Source organism: Elgaria multicarinata, chromosome 4 (assembly GCF_023053635.1).
Source record: "Elgaria multicarinata webbii isolate HBS135686 ecotype San Diego chromosome 4, rElgMul1.1.pri, whole genome shotgun sequence".
In the NCBI taxonomy this organism is placed as follows: domain Eukaryota; kingdom Metazoa; phylum Chordata; class Lepidosauria; order Squamata; family Anguidae; genus Elgaria; species Elgaria multicarinata.
In genome coordinates, this window is record NC_086174.1 from 86,842,034 (window position 1) to 86,866,683 (window position 24,650).

At 39.5% G+C, this 24,650-nt stretch overlaps 1 protein-coding gene across 2 annotated transcripts; it reads right to left on the reverse strand.

Moving 5' to 3' along the window:
- Positions 1-2,879: 2,879 nt before the first annotated feature.
- On the reverse strand, positions 2,880-18,772 carry HSF2 (heat shock transcription factor 2). Of its 2 annotated transcripts, XM_063124722.1 has the most exons (13): positions 18,608-18,772; positions 15,304-15,412; positions 13,526-13,653; positions 13,117-13,241; positions 12,511-12,586; positions 9,064-9,125; positions 8,873-8,957; positions 6,468-6,613; positions 5,679-5,942; positions 4,953-5,058; positions 4,600-4,653; positions 3,857-3,941; positions 2,880-3,598 (listed from the first exon to the last, which is right to left on the reverse strand). In XM_063124722.1, exons 1-13 carry the CDS (start codon positions 18,737-18,739, stop codon positions 3,309-3,311), a joined length of 1,662 nt encoding a protein of 553 aa, XP_062980792.1. In that variant the 5' UTR covers positions 18,740-18,772; the 3' UTR covers positions 2,880-3,308. The 2 variants fall into 2 exon arrangements, with proteins under 2 accessions (XP_062980792.1, XP_062980793.1); XM_063124723.1 differs by lacking the exon at positions 4,600-4,653.
- Between the last annotated feature and the right edge of the window lie 5,878 nt (positions 18,773-24,650).

Consider the following 24,650-nt stretch of genomic DNA (forward strand, 5'->3'; position numbering starts at 1 on the left):
ACCTGTGCTTCTGGGGAACAAACTCACATCTAACCCCAAACTGGATACTTGACTGCTTACTGAAACAGCATAAAAAGAGCAGAAGTAGAACACTCTCAGCTCATAGTAAATCAATAAAAATATAACTGATCTTTTCTTGCAGTTGATTGAAATATGTATCAGGGGTGAAGAACCTTGGGACCAAATCCAGCCCACTGGAGTTCCTTATCAATTTGGTGGTATCCTGGCTTTAGTGCATTTTCCTCACTCTAAAACACTGAAATGCCAGTTCTTAAATCTTAGTTGCTGACAATAAAAACTTTTTAAAGTAATATATGCTGGTATGTTGGCCCCACCCTGTTTTAGGGCCTATCCCCTCTGCTATCAGCCCCTGAAAGTTTTGCTGAAAATGAATTTGGCTCTTGGGCTAAAAGATTCTGCATCCCTAGTACATGCAATAGCAAAAGTAATGGAAACTTTTCTACACTGGTATGTACTATTCATTTCAGTAAACAGTATTTTCAAAAGCTTTGGAGACCAGTTTGAATGTAGTGGTCATACCTATTCCAATCGGTGGTAAAGCCCATGGTGGTTCATGTGTTAGGATTGAACTGAACACCCAAAAGTTGGGAAATCATTTTTGTCTAACCATAACACATGTGGCATCACTTGCTGCCACATGTGCAGCAAGTGATGACAGGCAGGAGCCCATTGGGATGCACACATGACTGTTGAGCCTCTATCAGGACACCTTGAGTGCTCAGACCTGTGGGATATTATGCATGCCAAGTCAGAGTTGCCCCATTTCATGTTAAGCATCTCTGGATATCTGCTTCTGTGCCTGAGGATCAAGCTGCCTATGGTCTTATAGCAGGGAATAGGTTAACAGATGAGTACTGGCTAACAAAGAGGAATTGGGATATAGAAAGCCAGTGACCAGCAGTACAGGGGTTAACTGGCCCTCACTGGGCTATACTACCACTACAGGGTTAACAGCCCCCTATAGCCTCCATCTCCTGGTCCTCTTTTTTCCCCCAGCACTCCCAATCTTGTGCCATCAGCAGAAGCTGCTAGCAACATATAGAACTGCAGGGGCAGGACTTGTGGCTTACCTCTCCCTAACCTATATGACATCCCAATTTAGTAATGTTGGTGGCAAAACAAGGCCATAATTCAATAGAGTATACATGTAGTCCATCAGATATAATGGTAGTTTATACTTCGTGTAGATATTTCAACTTAAGTGGTACACACAGTGCTAACCATGTATACCTTTTATAAAGCTTGATTTAGAAATGAGAATTATCAAGACAGTATAGTACATGGTTATCACGATGCTATTTGTTCAGTAAATTAACATATGCAGCAGTAAGTGTATATTGCTGAGTTTACAGGGAATAAAAGCTGCCCCATCTTCACCCCCAATTAATTAGTGAGACTTACTGTGAAGGGTTACTTATGTAAATAGGCCTTGTTTCTGTGCAGGTAGGGCACGAGTGGGGAACCTGTGGTTTTTCATTATTCCTGGCCATTGGCAAACATTTGGAATGCTACAAGTTGCCCATCTCTACGTTAGCAGATGGATCTCCTGTAACCAGATTATGAATTAATGGCTCTTAATTCTGAAGAAAAGACTTCAAGCAGAGTGCTGGATATTGCAGTATCAATTAGTCATCAGACTCCTCCCCTCAATTATTGCTAGGAAATATCCATTGCAGCAGAGGTTGGTAGGAAGCAAAGCCATTGGGCTTGTCTTGTCATACTGTTTCCCAGCTGGTCATTATATGAACTGCTGTATAAATTTAAGCAGTAGTGCTTGCCCTCTTTCCTCCCTATGCAGTGTTGCATTTTTTTTTTTTAGATGGTAAGCCTGATGGCAAGGACTGTTTGCTTTTACTGATCATGAATGTAAGTCACTCTAGAAAGGCAAAATGTTACCAGAACGATAGATAATGTAGGGTTTCTTAATGCCTCTTCCCATACAATACCTAATCTACCGAATTCACTTTCCCGATTAATATAAAAACTTAAATGTGATTATTCTTTGGTATTTATACTGAATTTTGCAATGCAGTTCTTGAGACGGAAAATGCATATAGCATTGTGTGTGTGTGTGTGTGTGTGTATATATATATATATATATATATATATATATATGGGAAAGTACAACTAAAATGCATGAGTGAAAATGTACAAAAATACATTGGGAAATTGCTTACAGAAATGCATACATTGGACACTACCCAGTTTTGACACTGCCACTGAAATTACACTGTACTACCATAAACAACCTCAAGCATTTATTAGTGTGTGATGGGCTTTCTAGGTAAACTTGTCATACCAGTAAATGCTACTGGTGCTGCACTAGAAGTTGTTTGTGATCACTCAACATAAATTAAATTAGTAATATTGTTGAATTCGATACTACCCATCAGGATAAACGCACACAAAATTGAGGGTATTTAAATAATTGCAAATTCTGATGAAACTGGATGCAACGGACGCAAGATGGAAAAAATGAGGAACAAACAAATGGACAAGTTTGTTCACAGCAGGGCATGCAGTTTTAAATATAAACTGCCTGGAGCTATCACCCCTTTAAGTGTTTCCCGCTATTACCATTACAAAAGGAAAGAAGGCTGACAAGCTGCTTCCCTTGTAATGTATAATTCCTCCCTAGAAAAAGGTTATTTTAACCCACAGCAAACCCTATGAGCAATTGGAAAAACATGAATATACCACTCCAAAAGTTCACAGCTATATTAACACCACTACCTCTCCCATCAAAAACAATTATGGTTCTGATGAAATGTAGAAATAGTTGGAAGTGTAAAGGAAGTGGTAGATATGTTATGACTACAAAATTAAGTTGGACACTAGCAGTTCAATGAAGCACTATGTTAGCTTCTGGTCCCCTAACACAGTTTTATTTAAACAAAGTTGTAAAAATAGAAAACAAAGTACAGAAGAATAAAACTTGAGTGCTACGACTTCCATCCAGAATTACTTATGAATTACTTGTCTGTCATACATTACGACCAAAGTGAACAAGAAAAAATGTAAGTGGTTAATACAGAGCATCTGATTACCTGCTGTATTCTGAATACATACAATTCAAAATATAACAGCACTAGAAGTGTAATGAACTAGTGTTAACAAACTGTTGATGGTTTGTATAAACGTTTAAACTGCTCTTTGACCGATCTTGTGGGAAAGTGAGAAAACTAACTGTTTTAGGTTCCACATAAGCTGCTTTCACAAAATGCCATTTACAAAAGGTAGATCCTAAACGACAGCCTCAATAAATATATTGTTTCAGCTCTCTCAAGTTAGTTGTTCAACAATGGCATATCAGTGTCCATTGGCACAGGAGCAAGTTCACACAAATAAAATAGCGTAGCTTCGCTGGCCTCTGCTTCTGTCAATGGTTCCAGACGAACAAGTTTGCTTTGGGTCGGTTGAGGATCCAGACTGCTTTCCAGAAGTTCATCCACTTCTAATGGTTTATCTACAGAAGATACTGATTCAGGTGTGACATTTGTACTTTCCACTGCTGAGCCTGGATTTCCATCAAGGAATGCAAGGAGGGGGAAGGCAGTATACTGAATGAGCTGTTTATCTACAGTGAAAGAAACAAGCCAAACCAAAATAATTATTGAAATTCACCTACAAAAAGGTATTTGTCAATTCCTATAGAAAACTGAACTTTTCCCCCAGTACGTAACACCATCTTACAACTAGATCCAGACTTATCTGAAATACAAGGATTTGTTCTGTTTTGTTCTGTTCACGTCTAAAAGTTAACTGATGGCATCATAGAATCAGGCAGAATAATGTAATCCAGCACTTTTTACACTATCAGAACTCACATACCAACCTGCTTTGGGGTTAGAATTAGGCACATCTTGTGTAACTTCTTGAGCACCATTAGTCTTCATAGTTTCAATTTCCTTTGCATCCATCTATGAAGAGATATGATTACATAGATTTGACTTTCTATTAAACTTGGTTTCAGATACCACTTGACCAACTAAAATGATCTGCAATGGTTTTAAACATACAAAATGGATTATGTGTCTGTCTAGGAGCATATCCAACAGAAAACTGCAAAAAAAATATGAAGTTCAGGAATATATCTAGCTCTTGGCACCCAGAAGTACTGTGCTTCTTACCTGTATCACCACATTCCCAGTAAAAATGAACTGTGATTAAACCACAGCTACACATTTAAATTCATACCAAGTCATTTTAAAGTGATGTGAGCCCTCACTTCAGTTTCAGCCAGTTCTCAACTTCTGCTCCCACCTTTCAATAGCAAAAACACTTCTTGACAACGCTAAAAATACTGGTGTTAAATTATAGTATGTTCCTACCAGGATAAGCTAGTCTCAAGCAACAGAATTTAAGTTACTTATGTGTATTTTTTTTCAAAATGGGTAACAAAATCCTAGTACTTAATAGCATAAAAAAGCAAGGAGTCAAAAAGCTGTATCTTTAAATGTCACAATCATAGTTTTAAAGGCACACATACACAAAACCCCTAACAAGCCATTAACTGGACCAATTAGCCATTAACAAATGACACCATATTTCTGATTGCTGTGCTAATTCAAAACTTACTTTTGTACTATTGATATGACCTGTAGGATTCATCTGCACGGAACTTGAAAAAAGCTGAAGACAAAATATATCAAATTTTAAGATTCTATATTCAAGACGAAAAGTCAGTGATTTTTAAACTGCAGAGTGGTCTGTAGAATTTTTCTATAAGAGAATGCTCTGCAGAAAACATCCAAGTACAATCCACTATTTTGCTAGATTTCTCTGAAACCTTAAGGATTTGCAATTGATATCAATAGTTATCAGACATTTTAGTGAACTTCTTAAAAATGCTAACATGTACTTCTTCTCTTCCACAAAATCATTGTGAAGTTAAAAATAAAAGCCAAAACAAAATAATGTCAATTATTTACATCAACTAGAAGATCTGGATCTATGCTGAACTGCCGTCCCGATAGCATGGCCTGGAAATCCTCTAAACTGCAATCGATGCTCTCAAGGTAATCCAGGAGTTCCACTCTAAAAGAAAGTATGAAAACCCCATTAGCTTTTCTAAGCAGTCTGCTGTACAAATGAATCAAAGTAAGTAAAAATCTTTGGATACAACCTTAAGGCTTTTTAAATTGATTCAAGAAAATAATTCAGAGATAACTATTTTCTTTCCAATGCCCAAAAATCTGAAAATAGTTTTCATTGTAATTATTTAAAAGCTTAATGCCATGTATTCCCCCCAACTGGTACTAAAACTGAGATGTCTACAATAATGTATAAATACAATCATATAAAGCTCAAAGGACAACCAGGCATTTGCAAATAACCCTGATCATACAAAGTGATTTTATAGAAGACTTTCAGTCTCTAAGACAGGTTTAAAACACAGGCTAAGCTGGAATTTGTCACTATAAAAATCAGTAAAGCAACTAGCACATCTATTCTAAAACTATCTATGCAATTAACTCTGAATTCAGAACTCAGGGAATACTGAAGACAGAATCTCACCCATTGCAACCGTTTCAAAAAGGAGTAAATCACAGTTAAAATTCAAATTCAAAATACTCGTGTGTGCAGTCCAACTTGAAGTCCTTATGGAAAAAATGGCAAGTATAAACTTTAAAGATGATTTGAAAAGAGTGACTCACTTTCCAAGAAGGTTGATATTTTGTGAAATCACTCCATTCTCACTGAGTATAGAATCCATCATTGAGACTGGATCTTCTGCTGTTAAGGCTGACTGGCTGTTTAACTGAACAGCACTCGACATTAATGGACTTGTGCTATCAATGGAAGGACTTATAGCATCACTGGATGGAACGGTGACTGGTTCGCCGTTTGTATTATCTTGAATTAAAGGAGCACAGTCATCTTCATTATCATCTTCTACTATTACAATATCAGGACTATAGCTGCAATACAAATGTAGGATTACAATTAAAGGAAAGAAATTATCACTACCTTTCCTTTGCAGCTTACCTGGATGTACAGAACAGCTATGAAGTTGTTTCCCATGTTATGAGCTACACAGCACTGTTTTGCATCCCCCAGCCCTACCAGCCCGGAGTAGTCAGAACTTCAATATCATTAAATTTCTTTTTGCACTGTTTATGCAAGAGGGAGTAGAGACTTAACCACAACAAGCAATTACATAATACATTTCAAGTGTTCAAAGTTTACATACATTGCCTTCACAATAGCACCCTTTAAGGCAAAAGTAGTGATTTGCAACCAGTGTTTTCATTGTGGAGAGAAGTTCTGAACCAAAAAGACTTTTCACTTCATACTCTTAGTAGCACTACAAGAGCTATCACTTGTGACTTCATAATAAAACGCTTTAGAAATGTACATCCTGAATAAGCATTAACAAAAGGCAGAAAAGAATTCACAAGCATATTTAATTCCAATTATGCTTCTAACCTAAAGAAATTTCTTACTTTGAGTCTGAAGCTGCATCCTCGCTCATTTCTGGTGTAACTGGAGCCTTTTCTTCATCACCAATATCATCAGTGATATCATAAATAATAATATCATCTGACAGCTGTTGTCTCTGCTTTAAGCCATCAGTCCTGTTGTGTGGTACCTGTCCATTTGGAAGTTTGTTAGAAATGAATTAAGTTTTATAATGATGCAACATTTTAAAAAAATCAGCAATAACGCATTCCTCAAAATAGATCAGAAACAATGAGAACAGCCTTCCCAACCCTCCAAATGGATTTCAACTCCCATCAGACAAAGTCAGCAGGACCAATGGTCAGGAATGCTGGTAGTTGTAGGCCCAAATGTGTACATGGCACCAGGGTGAGGAAGGCTGAATTAGAAGGTACTAAATTTGCCAAGTTCAAATTGAAATTGGATTTACACATCATCAATTCAGACACAATGAAATAAACCATATTTAAAAGAAAATACCATTTTCCCATGACAGAACATATGTTGTCACTATTCTTAGGTATTCTGGAATGTCCATGCATTGACTCTTCAACTACTTATTCAGAATGAAGGTAGAGCACACATTTAATAGTAAGGTACTGGTAGTGTTGCCACTGGTAGGAAAAGAGTGGGGAGCAAGATGTTGTCCTAGCAAAATCTCAGGGTTACCACAAGTCTGCTTATAGTTCCCTCTTATACATGAGTAGGGTGGGGTTTGACTTAATTTGTGCAACAGATGGCACAAGTGGGGCCTAAGTACAATATTTAATTTTAGGGGCTGTTCCTTTAAAATGTGTCCTTGAAAAAAACCTGTGGGTTACTCTGCAAAGAAATTTTAACCCAGGGACTCAGTTTTGTATTTTTTTTTAAATGCAGTTATTATATAGTCTGTGGAGAGAGTGTTTGTCACAACCATATTTATCTGATTTGTACCCCACCTTTCTACCAAAAAACAGCACTCAAGGCTGCTTAAATTGATCAAAGTAAAACAAGACATTAAACAATAATAACACTTGACAATTACTGAATAAAGAATAGCACTCACCCCACCAAACCCATTTACATGCTAATGGCCTTCTTGAATAAAGAAGAGATGGCTTTAACTTAGGGTTAAACTTGGGAGAGTGTTACACAGCCTGGGAGAGACCACTGAAAAGGCCTTCTAGGGTTGCCAAATGTGCCCCAGAAGATCTTAGGATCTTACGCTCATATGGGATGTGGTGATCTTTTAGGTAGCCTGATCCCAAGATGTATAGAGTTTTATAGGTAGGTCATAACCAGCACTTTGAATTCTGCCTGGAAATACATCAGTAGCCAGCGAAGCTTTTGTAACAAGGGTTACATATGCTCCCTGTAACTATCAGCATTTCGGACCAGCAGAAGTTTCTGAACAGTTTTCAAAGGCAGACTCTTGTGGAGCATGTTACAGTAGTCCAGCGTAAGGCATAAATGACCTTGGCCAGTTCAGACAATTTAGAATGAGAGCAATTTGCTCACTAGCTGTGGCACCCCGGTTGTGGAACGAGCTCCCCAGAGAGGTCCGCCTGGCGCCTACACTGTACTGCTTTCGTCGCCAGCTGAAGACCTTTTTATTCACTCAGTATTTTAACACTTAATTTTAACTTAAATTTAAATTATACTGTTTTAACTCTGTATTTTAATCTTATATCAACTTTGCTGTGTGGTTTTATCCTGGTTGCGCTTTTTATATTGTATTTCATAATTGTGTTTTACCCTGTTGGGTGTTTTACTGTGGTTTTAATTTTTGTGAACCGCCCAGAGAGCTTCGGCTATTGGGCGGTATACAAATGTAATAAATAAATAAATAAATAAATAGCCTCAGCTTTGCAAATGCACTCCTGGCCAACACGGAGACATGGGCATTGAGGTTCAGGGCCGAATCCAAGAGAATACTCAAATATTCTGGTTAATAATAAATCACAATAATAAGCCTCATCTCATCGCCTATGAACTGTTTTGCCCTATATGCGTGGCTACTCAAATTTGTAGTTTGTGTTTTAAACTAGGTTGCGTATCAATCATGATTTAGTATAATTCTGAATTCAACCAATATATTTCAAGAATAATATTTAGGTAAGAATAATCTAAAACTGAGCTATCTACTAGTGAAGATGCAATCATGTGATGTGCACACAACGACAAGCCTAAATTCTCATCAGAAAGCTGACTAGTCATATTTTCAGAACTGTATACGCAAACTGGCTCATTATGATGGAAGCTTCTGTTTGGAACTGCACTCACTATCTCCCCTCACATTACAAAGTAAAGGGATGGATAGTTTCTTCATGTTCTCATTTAAGCTGCTTTTCACTTGTGTCAAAACAGCCTGATTCTGGTTATTGTCCAGACACCTTTCACCTTACCTAAGTATATTTCAAAATTAACTCACATGGTGTTTATTTTCTGCTGGTTCTGTGACAATTTGCTGGAACAAGTTGGATTTTGGAGCTCCGTTAGTATTCAGAAGCAATGGGCTAAATCAGAAAACAAAAATATTTAGAAAATATTTGAATGTCTAAAAATGACATGTCTCTATAAAAGAAAACACCGTATTTCCAGAATTCTCAATGCTATACTTACCGTTTGCGTTTCAGACTTACAAGTTGGTTATTCTGAACAAGGGTAACAATAAACTGTACAATCTGCAAAGAAAAACAGAATATTGCCTTTAGCTGCAATCTTAAACACACACCTGGGAATAAATCCAACTGAACTCAATAGGACTTTGTGAACAGACGTATAAGGCTGTCCTAAACATTAATTATAAATGAGAGAAAATGGCATTTGGTTTTACAAGAATAAAAGAAATTAACCAAAAGAATTTTTCTGGCAAGTCTTCAGTTGCTAAATATTCCATAAAGTGAGATGGAAGCATGAATGGAAAAACCATACTGAAGCCATTTTATACGCAATGTGAACATCCAACATTCTATATGTCAAAATGAAAATCTCAAGTACACAGAAAGATGAAAGTAAGCCATTAAGGATGTAGGAATATGCACAATTAAGAATCAAAATGGATTGAAAGGTACAGTTACAAAGTGGGCTGTATCCAAAGGTGTTGGTTCCACCAGTGGTACACTGCTGGTGGATCACATTGCCTCTCCCCTCAGGAGCCGCCATATGTGCTCAGAGGATTGGAAGAGCCTCTGGAGCAGATATAAGGGAATGTGCAGGGCCGAAGAGGGAAAGGGAAACTCTTGTTGCATAAGCAGACTTCCACTTACACAACACTGGATCTAGCTCAGAGAATCAGAAAGGATATTTTGGAGATTAGAGATTTTGTGATAAAGCAATATTGCACCAAACACTCGAGTTTGTTTCAAGCAGCCTTTCTTCCATCATATAATGAAGCATCATTATTTTGAAGTCTTTAGAAGATGACAGCCAGCCAATGGTCTGGGCTCACAGAAAGATTTGCCAAGCATTTAACAGATAAAAACACTTAAGCAATATGTTTAACAGTCAGGGGAACAGTGTAGGGAATACACAATGGTGGTGTCTCCCCTTTTAGAAAATACTGGCAAATACTGAATTTATAATCTGAACCAGAATAATTTCCTGTCTGCAGTTTTTGTGGGATGTATTTGACCATGACCAAAGTATTGGTGGGAAGCTCAAAGTATTTTTGCATTTTGAGCAATTTCAACTTTTGTAAGATAGCACACACACTTTCAAAATTTATTTATTATTTAGACTTTCGCATAGCTCTTGCTCTTATACCATCCATTTACATTTGAAAATGAAGATGAACGTAAAAACCACTAAATGGGATTCCCATGTGCCTAATATCAAATTGAACTGCCATCATAGCAGCCTCGTCAGGAGGTTCATTACTTCCATTCTATTGTGTTCAAGAATGGAGTAAATACAATATCCTGGGGATCACAGTTTCTCCAACTGGGAAAAGACAACAGAAAGCAAATGCATGCGAGCTGAAATTAAACAGCTTGAGTCTGGCTGCATAGTTCTATGAATGCTTACTTAGAAATAAGTCCCATGCTATTCAATGATCACTTCTAATATATAGGTTTGTAAACATTTATGAATGATGCATGTTGAAAAATGTTTTGCAGTACATACAGCTGACTCCAAGTAAAGAAAGATTAAAGGCTTAAAGTGAGCAAAAGCTTTGAACATCTTCCTGCTAGAGAAGTTTAAACCATGTATTAGGTGTTTTTGTTAAGAAGATAAACTCCCCTATATACAAAATACCACAATACTACAAGAGAAATAGTTTAACTATGACAAAGGTGTTCTTTATGGTGGAATCAGATGGATAGCAGATCTATTTTGCTTTTGAGATTCCCAGAGCTTTTCTGGGTTGAGTGGGTAAAACCCCTTAGGGATCTTTTGGTGGATGTTCTGGAGGACTTGCACCAGTGGCTTGGAAGAGATACACAAGAAGCCAGACGATACTTCCAACTGTCTGCCATTTGAAATGTTTCAACCTGACTTAGCCATATCATATCCAGTTTCATCATTACTTCATCAATCTTGTCAACAAACTACAATAGTTTTCCTAACAACTGTTATTGTTCCACTATGAATGACAGTTGATACAGCTCTATTTCAGATTCAGTTGCAACAACAGTTGTATTATACTTTTAGTGTTACAGTTTGACTTTGTACATAACCATTCTCATCGTGACTTCTGGTTGTAACATTTGTTGCGATTACATATGTTTCCCTATGTATTATTGCCTATTTTTTTTAATCAATAATAATACCCAATTTTTGTATTTATTTGGATCCTTTTGGGTTTTAGTTATTTTTAGATTGGGGGTGTTAAAGCAAAGGGAACACTGCATTCTTTAATATTAAAGGGACATAGGATTGTTCAGTTTATGGGCTCAAAGGTCGGAAACAGGATTGTGACCTCTGAGCCCAGAAACTGCACTCTCCACCTCTTCTAGCTGGTGTGGTTCTCTCTGTGCCAGCTACTGTACTTGGAAACAGAGTGCAGAGACAGGAAAGAGGAATCCTACAGCTGCCCTGGCCTCCTTCCATCCTGATAGCCTCTGCTAGATGGGCGAAATCAGCTGTCTAGCTTAAATGCAGGTTGGCAGGCACGATACACCTGTTGCTCTGCATAGGATACCCATAAAAGTTCAGAGGCTTAGAAGTACCTAGGCAGATCACATAGGATTGCACCCTAAAGATTTTTTATCTTATATAAATATTTTTTCCAAGAACAAATGAATATAGACAGACTTAAAAGAATTCAGGATATAAACTCCATATATTGGCATTTCTGCCAGTTTTATAATCTGTGAGTACAACATTTATCTATTAACTTATTAGAAAGTCAAAATTTGAATATATAAAAAACTCAGATAAACTGAAAAGCTATTAATTTTCTTTACAATTCCATGTTGCCATATCCCCAGCAAACCATATGAGCTTTTCACTCTCCCCTTTCCAAGTCATTCCTGGAGAAGTTCATGTTAAACTACCTTCCAGATCTGCAGTTTTGGTTGAATTCTGGCATTCACCAAGTGCTGTTGCTCTACTGGGAGATTTTATATGCTTGTAAACACTGCCTGATTGCTCCTGCTGGGGAATGCTAAAGAACCCATGGACTTTTGGTCCAGAGTTTGTTTGACATGATTTGTGAACTTCTCCCCTGACAAGCCACAGAAATAGCCCAACAACAAAGCATTGGTTATTTCTTTAGCTTGTTGGGGGAAGAGACAAGACTGACACCTGGGTTCACATGTCACACTAAACAAACCATGGACCAAAGGTCTGTGGGTTGTTTAGTCTCTCCTGATCACAGTGGGAATAATTTGGCAATCTGCATGAGCAATCCTCACTTATCATGATATGCAAATCAGGTCACTCTTTAAGCTACTAGTCTGTGCTAAAACTCTCTACATCTTTACAGCAGCCAACATTTACAGTTGGAAGACTAGCCAATTCATTTTTACATTTGCTTCTGTCCCCTCCCCTCCGAATTTTGTACTGATTATATAGATAAATTTTAATTATTAGTTTATGGATCATGGAAGACAGCTTCATAATTACCTTTCGAATAACTTGCTGCTGTTGTAGATGTTTTGCTCTCAGTTCTGCTACTTCTCGCCAAAGAGATTCATTTTCTCTGTTTCAAAATGTTTACAGTCAGTGCAAAGATTAAGAATAGTTAACTTAATAAAACACTAGGAAATGTTTGTTAATGCCACCTTACAGGAAACAAGCAACAAGGCAGACAGTTTTAGGACAAAACTAGAAGACTTTAAAATCTAAAGATTTTAGGAATGATCTCCCCGATGAGGCTCGCCTGGCGCCAACACTGCTATCTTTCAGGCGCCAGGTCAAGACTTTTCTCTTCTCCCAGGCATTTAACACCATTTAACAACGCTAAGTTTGTTTTTTAACGGATCCCCGGAACTGTTGTTTTTTAAATGGATACTGTTGTTTTTATACTGTTATTTTTGAAGGTTTTAAATTTTGTATACTTTAAATGTTTGCTGTTTTTAACTTTTGTAAACCGCCCAGAGAGCTTCAGCAATGGAGCGGTATATAAATGTAATAAAATAAATAAATAGGTAATAAAAGCCTGGTTTTCTCTATTTTGATGCTCCCCTCTTGAAAATCAAGTTATGCCACACAAGTTCTCATCACATTTACCTCTTCAGAGCAGAGAGCCGGGATTCAATAGTCTCTTGTTTAATTTGAACCTTCTGAGCACTACTTATGATTTTAGACAGGTCTTCCTGACGAATTTTATTTTCTTCAGGCCTTGAAGAAGAAACCTGCAAAAATTAACACTACAAATGTAAATTTTCAAATTGAAATAAGGTGTTATTTCCTCCTTTAAAAATATTACAATATGAAATTGCTGGATTTCAGCAATTCTTTGTCCTAAAAAGTTGCACCCCTGTGGAGTATTAGTCTTAATCACAAGTTCTACATGTAAACAGAAATCTAATTTTTCTTTTTAAAAATGAAAACCAAAATGCTGTGTTGCCTATGAGACATCTAATATATCTGAACTTCTGCACCACTCTGTATACATTCTACAGAACCTTTCACTAACCTTTCTTTTAATGTGCTCCAGTAAGTCTTCCCGTCCTTGCTTGAAATAGGGGTGTTGGAACTCAACAGGGCCATCCCTTTCCAATTTGACAATGCCAGAGTCAACATGGACTACTTTACGGAAACCATCTGAAAAAAACAACCCAAAATCAATGATGGAGGCTACAGTGTTCATTTACTGAATGAAAAATTCCAAAGTCCTACAATAAGGTAACAAACTTGGCCATCTTTACACAAATAAGTTTCATTCACATGCAATGCTCTACCTTTTGCCTTCACAAAATCCCATTCTGCTAAAGCTACCCTTCATTTGTGCAAGTTTCTTTCCTACTATCTCAGATGCATGAACAACCTATATAGTAGTACTCTGGTTTTGCTTCCCTTCTAGCTTTGGAGGTACAAAGTCTTAACCTAGGGAAAACAAAGCAGTCATATGTGAAGCTTTTACAGGGCTTCTATTTGCATGGAGAACTGCTATGAGAGAAAGTAGAGCTCATACCTTTGTAGGGAAGAGAATGAGAGAACTAGCCACATATTATGTTAAACAGGATAGCACTATGGAAGTTATACATGGGGTTCTAGCTTTAAAGCACTAGTAGCTTAAATCTTAAAAAGTGAAAAGAACATGAACAGTAATTTTAACATAATGCCAAGTTAATGGAAGCCCCAGTGCTATGGCAGCTGTGTGGGTCTGCACAGCAATGGGGGTGTACCGAGTGGACTTCACTGACAAAACTTTCATCTTCCCTTCTCTTTTTCCTTCTGTGTCATGTCTTTTTAAATTCTAAGCCTGTGAACAAGGGCTGCTTGTTCCACTAATTGCTGGTAAGTTTTGGGAACTTTTGTGTTTGATGAGTGGGATAAATAAATACTTTAATTAATTAAATAAAACAACTTTATTACAATGGGTTGGATCTAGAGTTATTCCGCCAAATGGAATTCCACTGGCAGAAAATGGGGAGAAGGGGAATGTGATTTCTGCTGACACCCCCCTTGCTTCAGCTTCCAGTGCTATCTCACTCCCCCAACCTTCCAGAGTATATTTTTTGGGGAGATAGAGGAGTGAAGGGAATCAGTGAAGATTATCTCCTCCCTAATTCAATCAGCAGAAAAGCTCTGCTTTTTGTGAACCGCCCAGAGAGCTTCGGCTATTGGGCGGTATAAAAATGTAATAAATAAATAAATAAATAAATAAATATCAAACATAAGAACAGCTGTGCTGGATCAGACCAAAGGCCAATCTAGCCCAACATCTTCTTCCCATAGTGGTCAAGCAGATGCTTATGGGAAGCCCACAAGCAAGACAAGTGTACATAAGCATTCTTTTAGGTGATCCTATCAACAACATGGGGTTTAGGAAAAAAGTCATAACTGCCCTGCATCTATTCTCAAAACCCCACGAAACAAATTGTATTTAGTTACCAGCTATGACTGAAGCTCACATAACAGATTCTCATAGGCCTGCAACCATGAGGATTGTTCCCTGCTTAGACCCCATTCTCACAGCATCAACTGTCCTTCCCCGCTTTTTGTTTTGAGAGACTCAGCACAGTGAGCATGCATTTTGCTCGCTTCTCTCATATGCTATGCCAGCCAGAGACAGCCTTATAACTCTGCTTGAACCCTTGATCATAGGGGTGATTTAATGATAGGTGGAATCTGTTATTGCAAAAAATATTGTAGAACCAATCTGAGGACTAAATCCCATAAAAACTACAATGTTTTAAGTGTAGATTCAAGTAGATTCAAGTCAATACTACATATTTCTGCAAAACTCACACATATTTAGCTGTCTCACAAAGCTTGCCATGTTGTTGTGCTTGAAGTACTTCGGAAGAATCTCTTTGGCAAACCTTTGTTCGTCCAACACAAGGAAACTCTGGCCATTCTGAAATAAAAAAACCCAAACACCTCAACATCTGAATAATATGGTTAGAAATGTAAAGCCGTTTCTGAAGTGTAACCAACCATTTATCATACAACTTTTCATTTGACTACAAGGATAACCTCAAGTACGTATCAGGTATAACAGGCACAATTTATTAAATATTTTAGAGCCTAAATTAAGATATTTGTAGAACTTTCAATAAGTTTAAGATTGATACTTAGTGTATTGGATCGAACATCACACAGGAGGACTTCAACCTCTCTTCCTTCCTGCTGAACCCCAAAATGCCCCAAATCTGCTCTGGAGGGTCCCCCAACCCTCTAGAGAAGATCTTTGGGGAGAGGAAGGGGAGAAATCCATTCCACTAACAGATGAGCAGAATTGGATCCAACAAAGTGAAACATCACTGAATTATTTCCACTGGATAATGGCATCTTACTCATCTGAAAAGTCCAGCATCTCTTTGGTACAAGTATAGTCGGGACACAGTGCTATTGTAATTTGATAGCTGAAAGCAAAAAAAGTTGGTAGTTTTTCCACAGAACTTGCAAGCTGCCTTAAGATAAATATTAACCAATTCAATAAAACAGTTAAAAGTTAAGGAGGGAAGCTCCTACAAATATTTCTGACGGTTGGGGTTTTTTGGTTTCATTTTTGTGTTTTGTTTTACTTGTCCAATAAGACAAGTTAAATCCTACTATGATCTGTAGGTCTTACCTGAATGAGTAACAATAGAATATGAACTTCTGGGAGAATGGGTGATCAAAATATTAACTTAACTCTTTGTTTGTTTGTGGAAATTTATTACATCTAAATTTTACCTTTCCTCCATGAAGCTCAAGGCAGGATACACAGAATTGCCATGGAGTCTCTTATCAAGGCACTAACCAGATTAACACCTGCTTAATTTAAACAGTCGGAATGTGCATGATACAGCTTATGTCCTGAGCTATTCCACACCTGACTTATTTCAGGATGAAAGATAGAGGAGATTTAGTCTGATTTATCAGACAAGTCTGAATACATTTAATAGTATCCCCACATACTTTTCTCTGACTTTTCCCAGTGAGGTCCTGCAGGGTCTCCTTTTGACACACCATCTGTTCAAAATGCACAAGACTGCTACCAAGGTCAATGCAGAGGTTTGAAGAGATATGCCATCAGTATGCTGAGGGCCCCATATCAACCCCATCCACTAACTATAAATTTTGATATTGTGCCTGGTTATAACGGTTAGGAACTTATTTAGGCATCCTGGTTCAAAGCAAAGTCTAGGTGTACACCCAAGACGCAACCCTGAGAGTTCAGGGGGAGTATAGCCCCATCTAGCACAGGCTGAGCTGTTATCAGCCTTTTGACCAATGATAGAACAGCCTATTTTTACCTACTAAAGAGCCCCTAAGCTCAGAATCAAACATTAGGAACAAGGAACAAACTATGTACCCAACTCATCATATGCTAAAAATAAAATGCTTAGAAGGGTAGGAAGCATGACACAAAGACAATGTAGAAAATGAGCGTCTCCTAGGATATAAATTCTATTTGCCTTACTCATGCAAAGACTATGTGTGAAAATCCATCAAGCTAGCTTCCCAATCTATACAAGTCCCATGACAACCATGATACTAATAAACAGAGGGCCTCTTCGGCATTGTAGAAATGGAAGCAGAAAGAAAGGAAGTAGTATAATATGACAACTATATGAAAATGCCTTTTGCAAAACACTATTTTATTCATGAGTACATCAACACTCCTATAATAAAGAGAACACTGAAAAAACTTAAGAACATAAGACGAACCATGCTAGACCAGATGAAAGGTTCACACAGTGCCAACCAGTTACCTGGGAGACTTAATGAGTAAGCAGATTTAACAACTGTTGCACCACTTCACTTCTTGATTAATAAATTACCGTTTGACTCATGAATAGATACAGAGGATCTCTTAAAATTAATATTTTGGTGCATCAGAAAAATTTGTAAGTACATCCCTGGGAGCAAAATAGCAACTCAGCTATTTAATCTGCAACCTTTTTTTCAAGCCACATACATTTATGTCTACAGAGCTACTGAATGCCTGCTGTCCTCACAAAGTAAGCCTCCCATTCCAAAGTTGGTATTATTAGAATCAGACCTAAGAGAAGAATTATTTAGCATTTATACAGCACTTATTTTCAAAAGGTTCCAAGTTATCTCAGAAATACTTGCAATACAGCATCTGATGATACAGGTGTAGTCCATGAAATCTTATGCCACAAAAACACTCTAAGGTAGAGGACTGTTTTTTTGCTACAATGCACTGACATGGCTACTCCTCTAGAGCTTTAAAACAATCTTGTAAGGGTCAGTATTAACTACTACTAGCCCCACAGAGGTGTGGCTAAGAAAATAGAACCGCAGAGTAGCTGCTGAAGTAAACCGAGTCATGAACTAGGGACTTACGAGCTCACACCCGTAATTAATTCCCCAGACCATAAATATTCATTACGGAATTGGTACCCCTGTCTTCGTGTACAAACCCAAAGCCATATGTATGCAAACTACACGCATTCTGGGTGTGACCTTTTGCCCACACACGACATCCCTCCCACTAAGGAGCAGCCTCTGCGCAAGGAAACACGCAGCGCGGTACGTTTAACACACGTGTGCCCGCAGATCAGCATCCGCACCACGCGTACTAATGTCAGCCACGTCTGAAGCAGCACGCAACGTCCACTTCCTTATTAGCCCCCCTCACGCCCACCAACCCGATGCCTGTTCAGGGCCTTTTCAGGAGGGCGCCAGGGCAGCCTTGGGTCTCTATGTCGCGGCCCTCTGTGATCGTTGAGGCCTTCCCGTTCCTGTCCATGGGCGTGGGGTGGGGATGGCTCGGTCACAGGCCTCGAGGTCCTTCATGGAGCTCTGTGGGGACCTGCGAGCCCCCCACCCCGGCCCCCGCGCACACCTTTCGCCGTTAGAAAATAAAAGCGAGACCAACGCCCGGCCACGCCCCCTCCTCCCACACAGCGGTTCTTCCCTTTTCTCCCTGCCGGGCCTTTTGTCCGACTGAGGAGAAGAGACAATGAGGGGGAAACAGGTGTGTGGAGAACAGAAAGCCCGGGGAGCGCGAAATCCCCTCAGCCCGAGGCCTTTCCACCTCCCTCCGCCGTCGCGTACGGAGAAAGCCTCGCCTCGGCCTTTCCTCAGGGGCGCTTACCTGGCTCCAGGTGATGAGCTGGTTACTCGGGGCGTCGCCCACCAGCGCCCACAGTTTACTGAGGAAAGCCGGGACCGCTGTAGCGGCGCCCGTATTCGCCGCCGACGTTACAGGCGGCTGCTGCTGCTTCATGGTGCTTGCTGAGGGGAAGGCAGCCTCGGTCGCCGTCCTCCACTCCGGCTACAGGCCACCTTTCGGCTCCCGCGCATGCGCGGCTGGAGACACGCGCGAGCCCTTCGCCCCGCCCTTTACATAACGGGTCCACGTGCGCAGCCCTCACGTGCCACAACAGCGAGAACTCTCCCCTTTCATTGGAGGAAACCTAGGAGAGCTTGCAGGATGCCCATTGGCTGGGCACAAAAGGAGACGGAAATTTCCACGGAGGAGAAATGCAAAATAGCGAACCGCGTTAGCCAATCAGGGAAAGATTCTCCTAATAAGAAAGGGGGGGTGGAGAAAGAAGAGTCGTGTATGTGTAACGTAAGAGAAGTTATACATGCGCGTGTCGTGGGGGTGGGAGAGAGGGTTGAAGATGATCCCGGAGGAAAGGAAGAATTTTCAATGGCTGCGAAGTGGGAGGAAATACGAAAAGGGGAATGTTAGCTTATTATCATTAGCGTTGCAGTCCTAGCTACACTTATTTGAGAGTTCTGTTTAAATCTATGGTACTTCTGAGGAAACATGCATTGGGTTGTACACGGAAGTAAACTAATGAATTTTAGATCTATTTATTTTTGGTCTTTTATTGTTGGGGGAGAGTGGAAAGGAATTGCAGCTGAAAATTGCTGGAAGGGTTGAGAATTTTGGGGGGAATTCTCAGGAAGCAGGGCCCCAGCACTTACTTTAGTATAAGGAGGTGGCTGAGGGCTTCGCATTTGCTCTTTATTTTACCCAACCTCCCCTTGTCTTTCCAGCCTCTCGGGTTTCTTGAGCTTTTTGGAAAGCTCCCTAGAGCAGAGCTTTCCAAACTGTGTCGAGACACGTTAGTGTGTCAACTGCAGTGTGTAGGTGTGTCACGCGAACGTAACGACCAGCCCATGCCACAGCTTTCTGACAGCCGTTGCCACCCCTAGCTCCCCCAAGGTCAAGTCTGTTACCTCCAGAATATCATCCATCCATCTTGCCCTTGGTCGGCCCCTCTTCCTTTTGCCTTCCACTTTCCCTAGCATCAGCCTCTTCTCCAGAGTATCCTGTCTTCTCATTATGTGGCCAAAGTACTTCAGTTTTGCCTTTAATACCATTCCCTCAAGTGAGCAGTCTGGCTTTATTTCCTGGAGTATGGACTGGTTTGATCTTCTTGCAGTCCAAGGCACTCTCAGAATTTTCCTCCAACACCACAGTTCAAAAGCATCTATTTTCCTTCGCTCAGCTTTCCTTATGGTCCAGCTCTCACAGCCATAGGTTACTACGGGGAATACCATTGCTTTTACTATGCAGACCATTGTTGTCAGTGTGGTGTCTCTGCTCTTAACTATTTTATCAAGATTTGTCATTGCTCTCCTCCCAAGAAGTAAACGTCTTCTGATTTCCTGTCTGCAGTCAGCGTCTGCAGTAATCTTTGCACCCAGAAATACAAAGTCTGTCACTACCTCCATGCTTTCTCCCTCTATTTGCCAGTTATCAATCAAGCTGGTTGCCATAATCTTGGTTTTTTTGAGGTTTAACTGCAACCCAGCTTTTGCACTTTCTTCTTTCACCTGAGTCTATGTGAAATAAGCAACACCCAAAAATTGCATGCATTTTTACGCAACAAAGGTGCCGATTAGTACGGTGCACTAGTATATTCCCCTTCCGTCGTATCCGTGTATGCAGACCACGGTCGAGGGATCATACAGGTACTGCACATGCGCAGTATGCATAATTGGGTTGAAACAGCAGATTCCGCGTCACTTCCGGTGACGCGGCTGCACCTGAAGTAATGCATTTGAGAAATTCCATGGGTCCAGTTTTTTGATAGAATGCCGTCTCAACCGCCGCTTAATTGCAGCTCGACAAAATTGGTTCAATGTGAAAAGTCTTGGAAATGTATGTTATTATCTTGCAAATCATATATTTTTAAAAATATAAATGAAAGGTTTTCATGAGATATGTTGTTTCCCCATACATTTCGTTATTACAATTTATGTATGTGTCCGTATCTCTTATAAGGGGTTAGTTTAACCAGTTTGCTAGTAAAACTGAATTACTGTGTCGCGAAATGATGCATGTCTAAAAAGTGTGTCACCAACATGAAAAGTTTGGAAAGCTCTACCCTAGAGAGTGGTTTTCCACTGGTCCAGACTTGAGACTCCACTTGGAATCCCAACCTGCAACATGGGGCCCACTTCCACAATTTCACAGTTGCCCACCATGGCAGCAATCCACTTTTGGGTGGCCACCCACCAGTTGGAGACGACTCTCCTAGAGGACTAAGCCAGGACTTCGTCCCTTGGAGCTTTCCCATGCTGCAGCTTCCTGAGTGTCTGAAAGCTGAGTGAGGAGTTGTTGTTGTCCTTATTTTTCTTTTTCTTCTTGTTAAAATGACAACATTTTAATGTCATTTTAACAGCTCTTTGCACAGTTTTTAGGCCCACAGCTGGCTTGAAGACTTTTATAGGAAGATTAGATATGTAAAATTTCTAAAAAATTTGAAGCCATGGGAGAGATTTTAACTCCTTCTGTAAGATTACCAGCATAGTTATTTCTTCCATTCCTTATCAAAATTGTTAACCTAATGTAGAATGACCATATTTTGCAAACCAAAAAGGAGGACAACAACATGGCCCTGGTCACATGTCTGATTTCACAGCACACAATTGAGACAAACCCGTTCTTCATAACATCTTAATGTTAAAATCACTGGAATAAAGAACAAGTGAGACATTCAATGTATCTGAAATTAACTTCACTCATTCCTACTTTTGTAGCTTTTGCTGTACTTTGAAGCATTTGCTATACTCTGTGTGATACAGTCTCCCCTTCCCTCAAATATCTTTTCTGACTGCAAATCCACTGGATGACCATAGTCTCACCTTTCTGAACACTTAACACTCTTTCCCCATCACCTTTCTCATATCCATACTCACACATTCAGCATACTGCTACCATTGAACAAATGAAGCAGTTGACAAGTACAGAAAAATACAACAAACAAGCAACTAAGCATTCAGAAAGAGTTTAAAATACTATTACCTTGCAAACATTAGCCATGGAACAAAATAGACTAAATGCTAGCACCTCTTAGCTTGTTTCAACTTCAACCAGACATAACAGACAAAAACAAAGAAAAACACACCTACTTCATTGACATAGCAATACCTAATGACAAAATGTTGCAGAAAAGGAAGAGGTCAAGAGAGAAAAATATACACCACTGGCTATGGAAGTTAAAGAACTATGGCAACAGGGGAAAGTTGCAATTATTCTGTTAGTCACATCAGTCACCAGCATCACATTATTATTATTTTTTACAGAAAACCTTCAGAAATTAGGCCTACCAAAATACATGCACGGCAACATCCAGAAAGCAGTCATACTTAAAACATGTTCAATATTCAGGAAATTTCTGAATCAGTAAAAGACTGCATGACTTGGCAAAGCCCATCATGTTCATCTCGACAAACCACCACGAGCAAGAAAAGAGATAAATAATGATGATAATAGTAATAATGGCAACCCTGTTAATTTTTAAAAAGATGTTTAAGAAGGATGAATATTTAGCAATTTTTACAAAATATACGTCATGCCAATGATATCAAACAAATTGGAGAGGATGGTCTATGCGTCAAAATGTATTATTTAATAGGGATATCACCTCCAAATCATCTCCCCAACTCACACACAGAAAACTACAGTCCTCTCCCCACACACTGTAAACATGCACATGCATCCATTCATAGTCAAACAACCAGGCATCCCATTCAGACATCTTCACATCAATACACACTCTCTCTCTCTCTCACACACACACCAAGTTCACCCACTCTAAAATACACATACATGCATTCATTCACTCAAACAACCAGGCATCCCATTCAGACATCAATACACACACACTGCCAACACACACACACTCAGGATCACCAACTCCAAAACACACACACACACATCCATCCACCCATGCACCCCATTCACCTATACACTCTCTCACACACACTTCAGTCTTACCTCCTACTTGCTTCTTCTCTTGCTTCTACTACTCACTTCTTCTACTTGCTTCTTCCTTCGTCCTCCAGCCCCTCCCCCTCCCGGGCATATCCAGGCCTTCTCCTTGGCCGGCGCAATCGCACCAGCCAAGGAGAAGGCCAGATTGGTGCAGGGGGGTGGTGCGCTCCCGGAAGTTTGGGAATGTGTCCTTCTAGGCCCTCCCAGCGCCGAACTGGGCCTTCACTTCCCAGTAAATTGGGGAGTTTTTTTAAGTTATAAAAGGCAGGGGGGAAATGAATTCTTGGCTAACTCATAAGGTTGTGCAACCCACCCACCCTACAAATTCCAGAGAATTTTTCCTTTACCCTCTGCAATCTTTTGGGGCATTGTTTTGGCATGTACCTGACAAATAAATGCTTGGGAAAAAATTTCAGCACAAACTTAATGAATTTATTTGCTTGCACATTTAAGTTTAGGTCAGTTGTGCGTGTTACTTGTTTTCCAGCCTGGAGGCGATCTTGTGTTTTGGAGAAAGTGTTCAAAGTTTAACTGATGCTTCAAAGGCTGCTCAAAAGAAGCCCTTATAGGGAATTCAAGTCTACAAAAATCAGTTATTTTAGGATTATTACTTGATTTCAGGATTTTGTTGTTGCCTAATCTTAAGAATGAATGTACCAGTGCAGGAACTGAATTGGTAATGCTGCTGCACTTGAGCTCCTCAGCTCTTCCTGCCAGCATTCAGCTCAGCATAATTGTGTGCCTGTGATCGCTTACCCACAGTAATTTGTGGTTTCTTTACATTATGTTGTCCTCTTCCAGAGTCTCTTCCATGCTTTATGACCATTAACTCAGGGTCGTCCCCCCCCCCCCCCCATAATGAGGAAAGTTTGGCATTTCTGGAAATGGTGGCATTAAACTCTGGTGTATTTGTGCAATTCTGCTATATTACAGCACCACCTATTGGTTGGGTAATGGAACATATAGAAAGGCAAAGAAAGGCACACACACACTCAAAAAAATGTGTAAGGCAGCAACCTTAAGGCAGCAAAGAATCTGAAAGCAGAAACCTCCCAGGAAAGGTGCAGAATAAAAGCCTCATGTAGTAATGACCCATATAACAGGTGAGATCTGTTTGATCTATTATCCATTTCTTAGGATCAGACTGCCAATTAGCTGTTTCATGTTGGTCATAGGTAACTCTGCAGAAACGTGTAAGTACTCAGAAACTCAAGCTTTAACATAACTTTATTGGGTTGACTCTAGCCTTAGCCATACTTAGAGCATACTCACTGAAATCATTGGGATTTGGGATTACAGTAGGACTAATCTTAAATATGGCTAAATCTGGATTCAATCCATAGAACAAACTGATTTGTCCTTTATCCCAGCTTGCACTATCCTTTTTCTTTTCTAGTCTTCCTTTTATTCTTTCAGTCCTAATTTTAATCAGTGTGAGACCTTCCTTCTCTTAAAACAAGAGACATTTCCTAAGTTTATCTCAGTATAAGTCACTACAGACAATATGTGTTTGTTTGTGATTTAGACTTCCCTCCCTCATAGCTAGGGAGGTAATGGAAGCTGTGTGGGCTTTTATGCCCAACTTGCTGCCATGACCTTTCTCTCATACGTTTCCCCCCTCTTCCTATTTTCCTGGAAATCACTGATTGTTTTGCAAACAAGTTGCCACAGAGTGGCAGTGTAGGATAATGTGAGGAACAAGTCAAAATTGAACTTTAATGTATGATTTAAGCATAAACAGGAATTACATTTGTGAACACAGATGATTAACTATATGGCAATAATCATTCTTTCTGACTGTCTTAAATTAATATAATTAAATCTGAAAGTGTTTAGTATTACTTTTCTTAACCACATTGACTAGGACTGCTGCTGATTTTGTTACTGTTGACAACCGAAT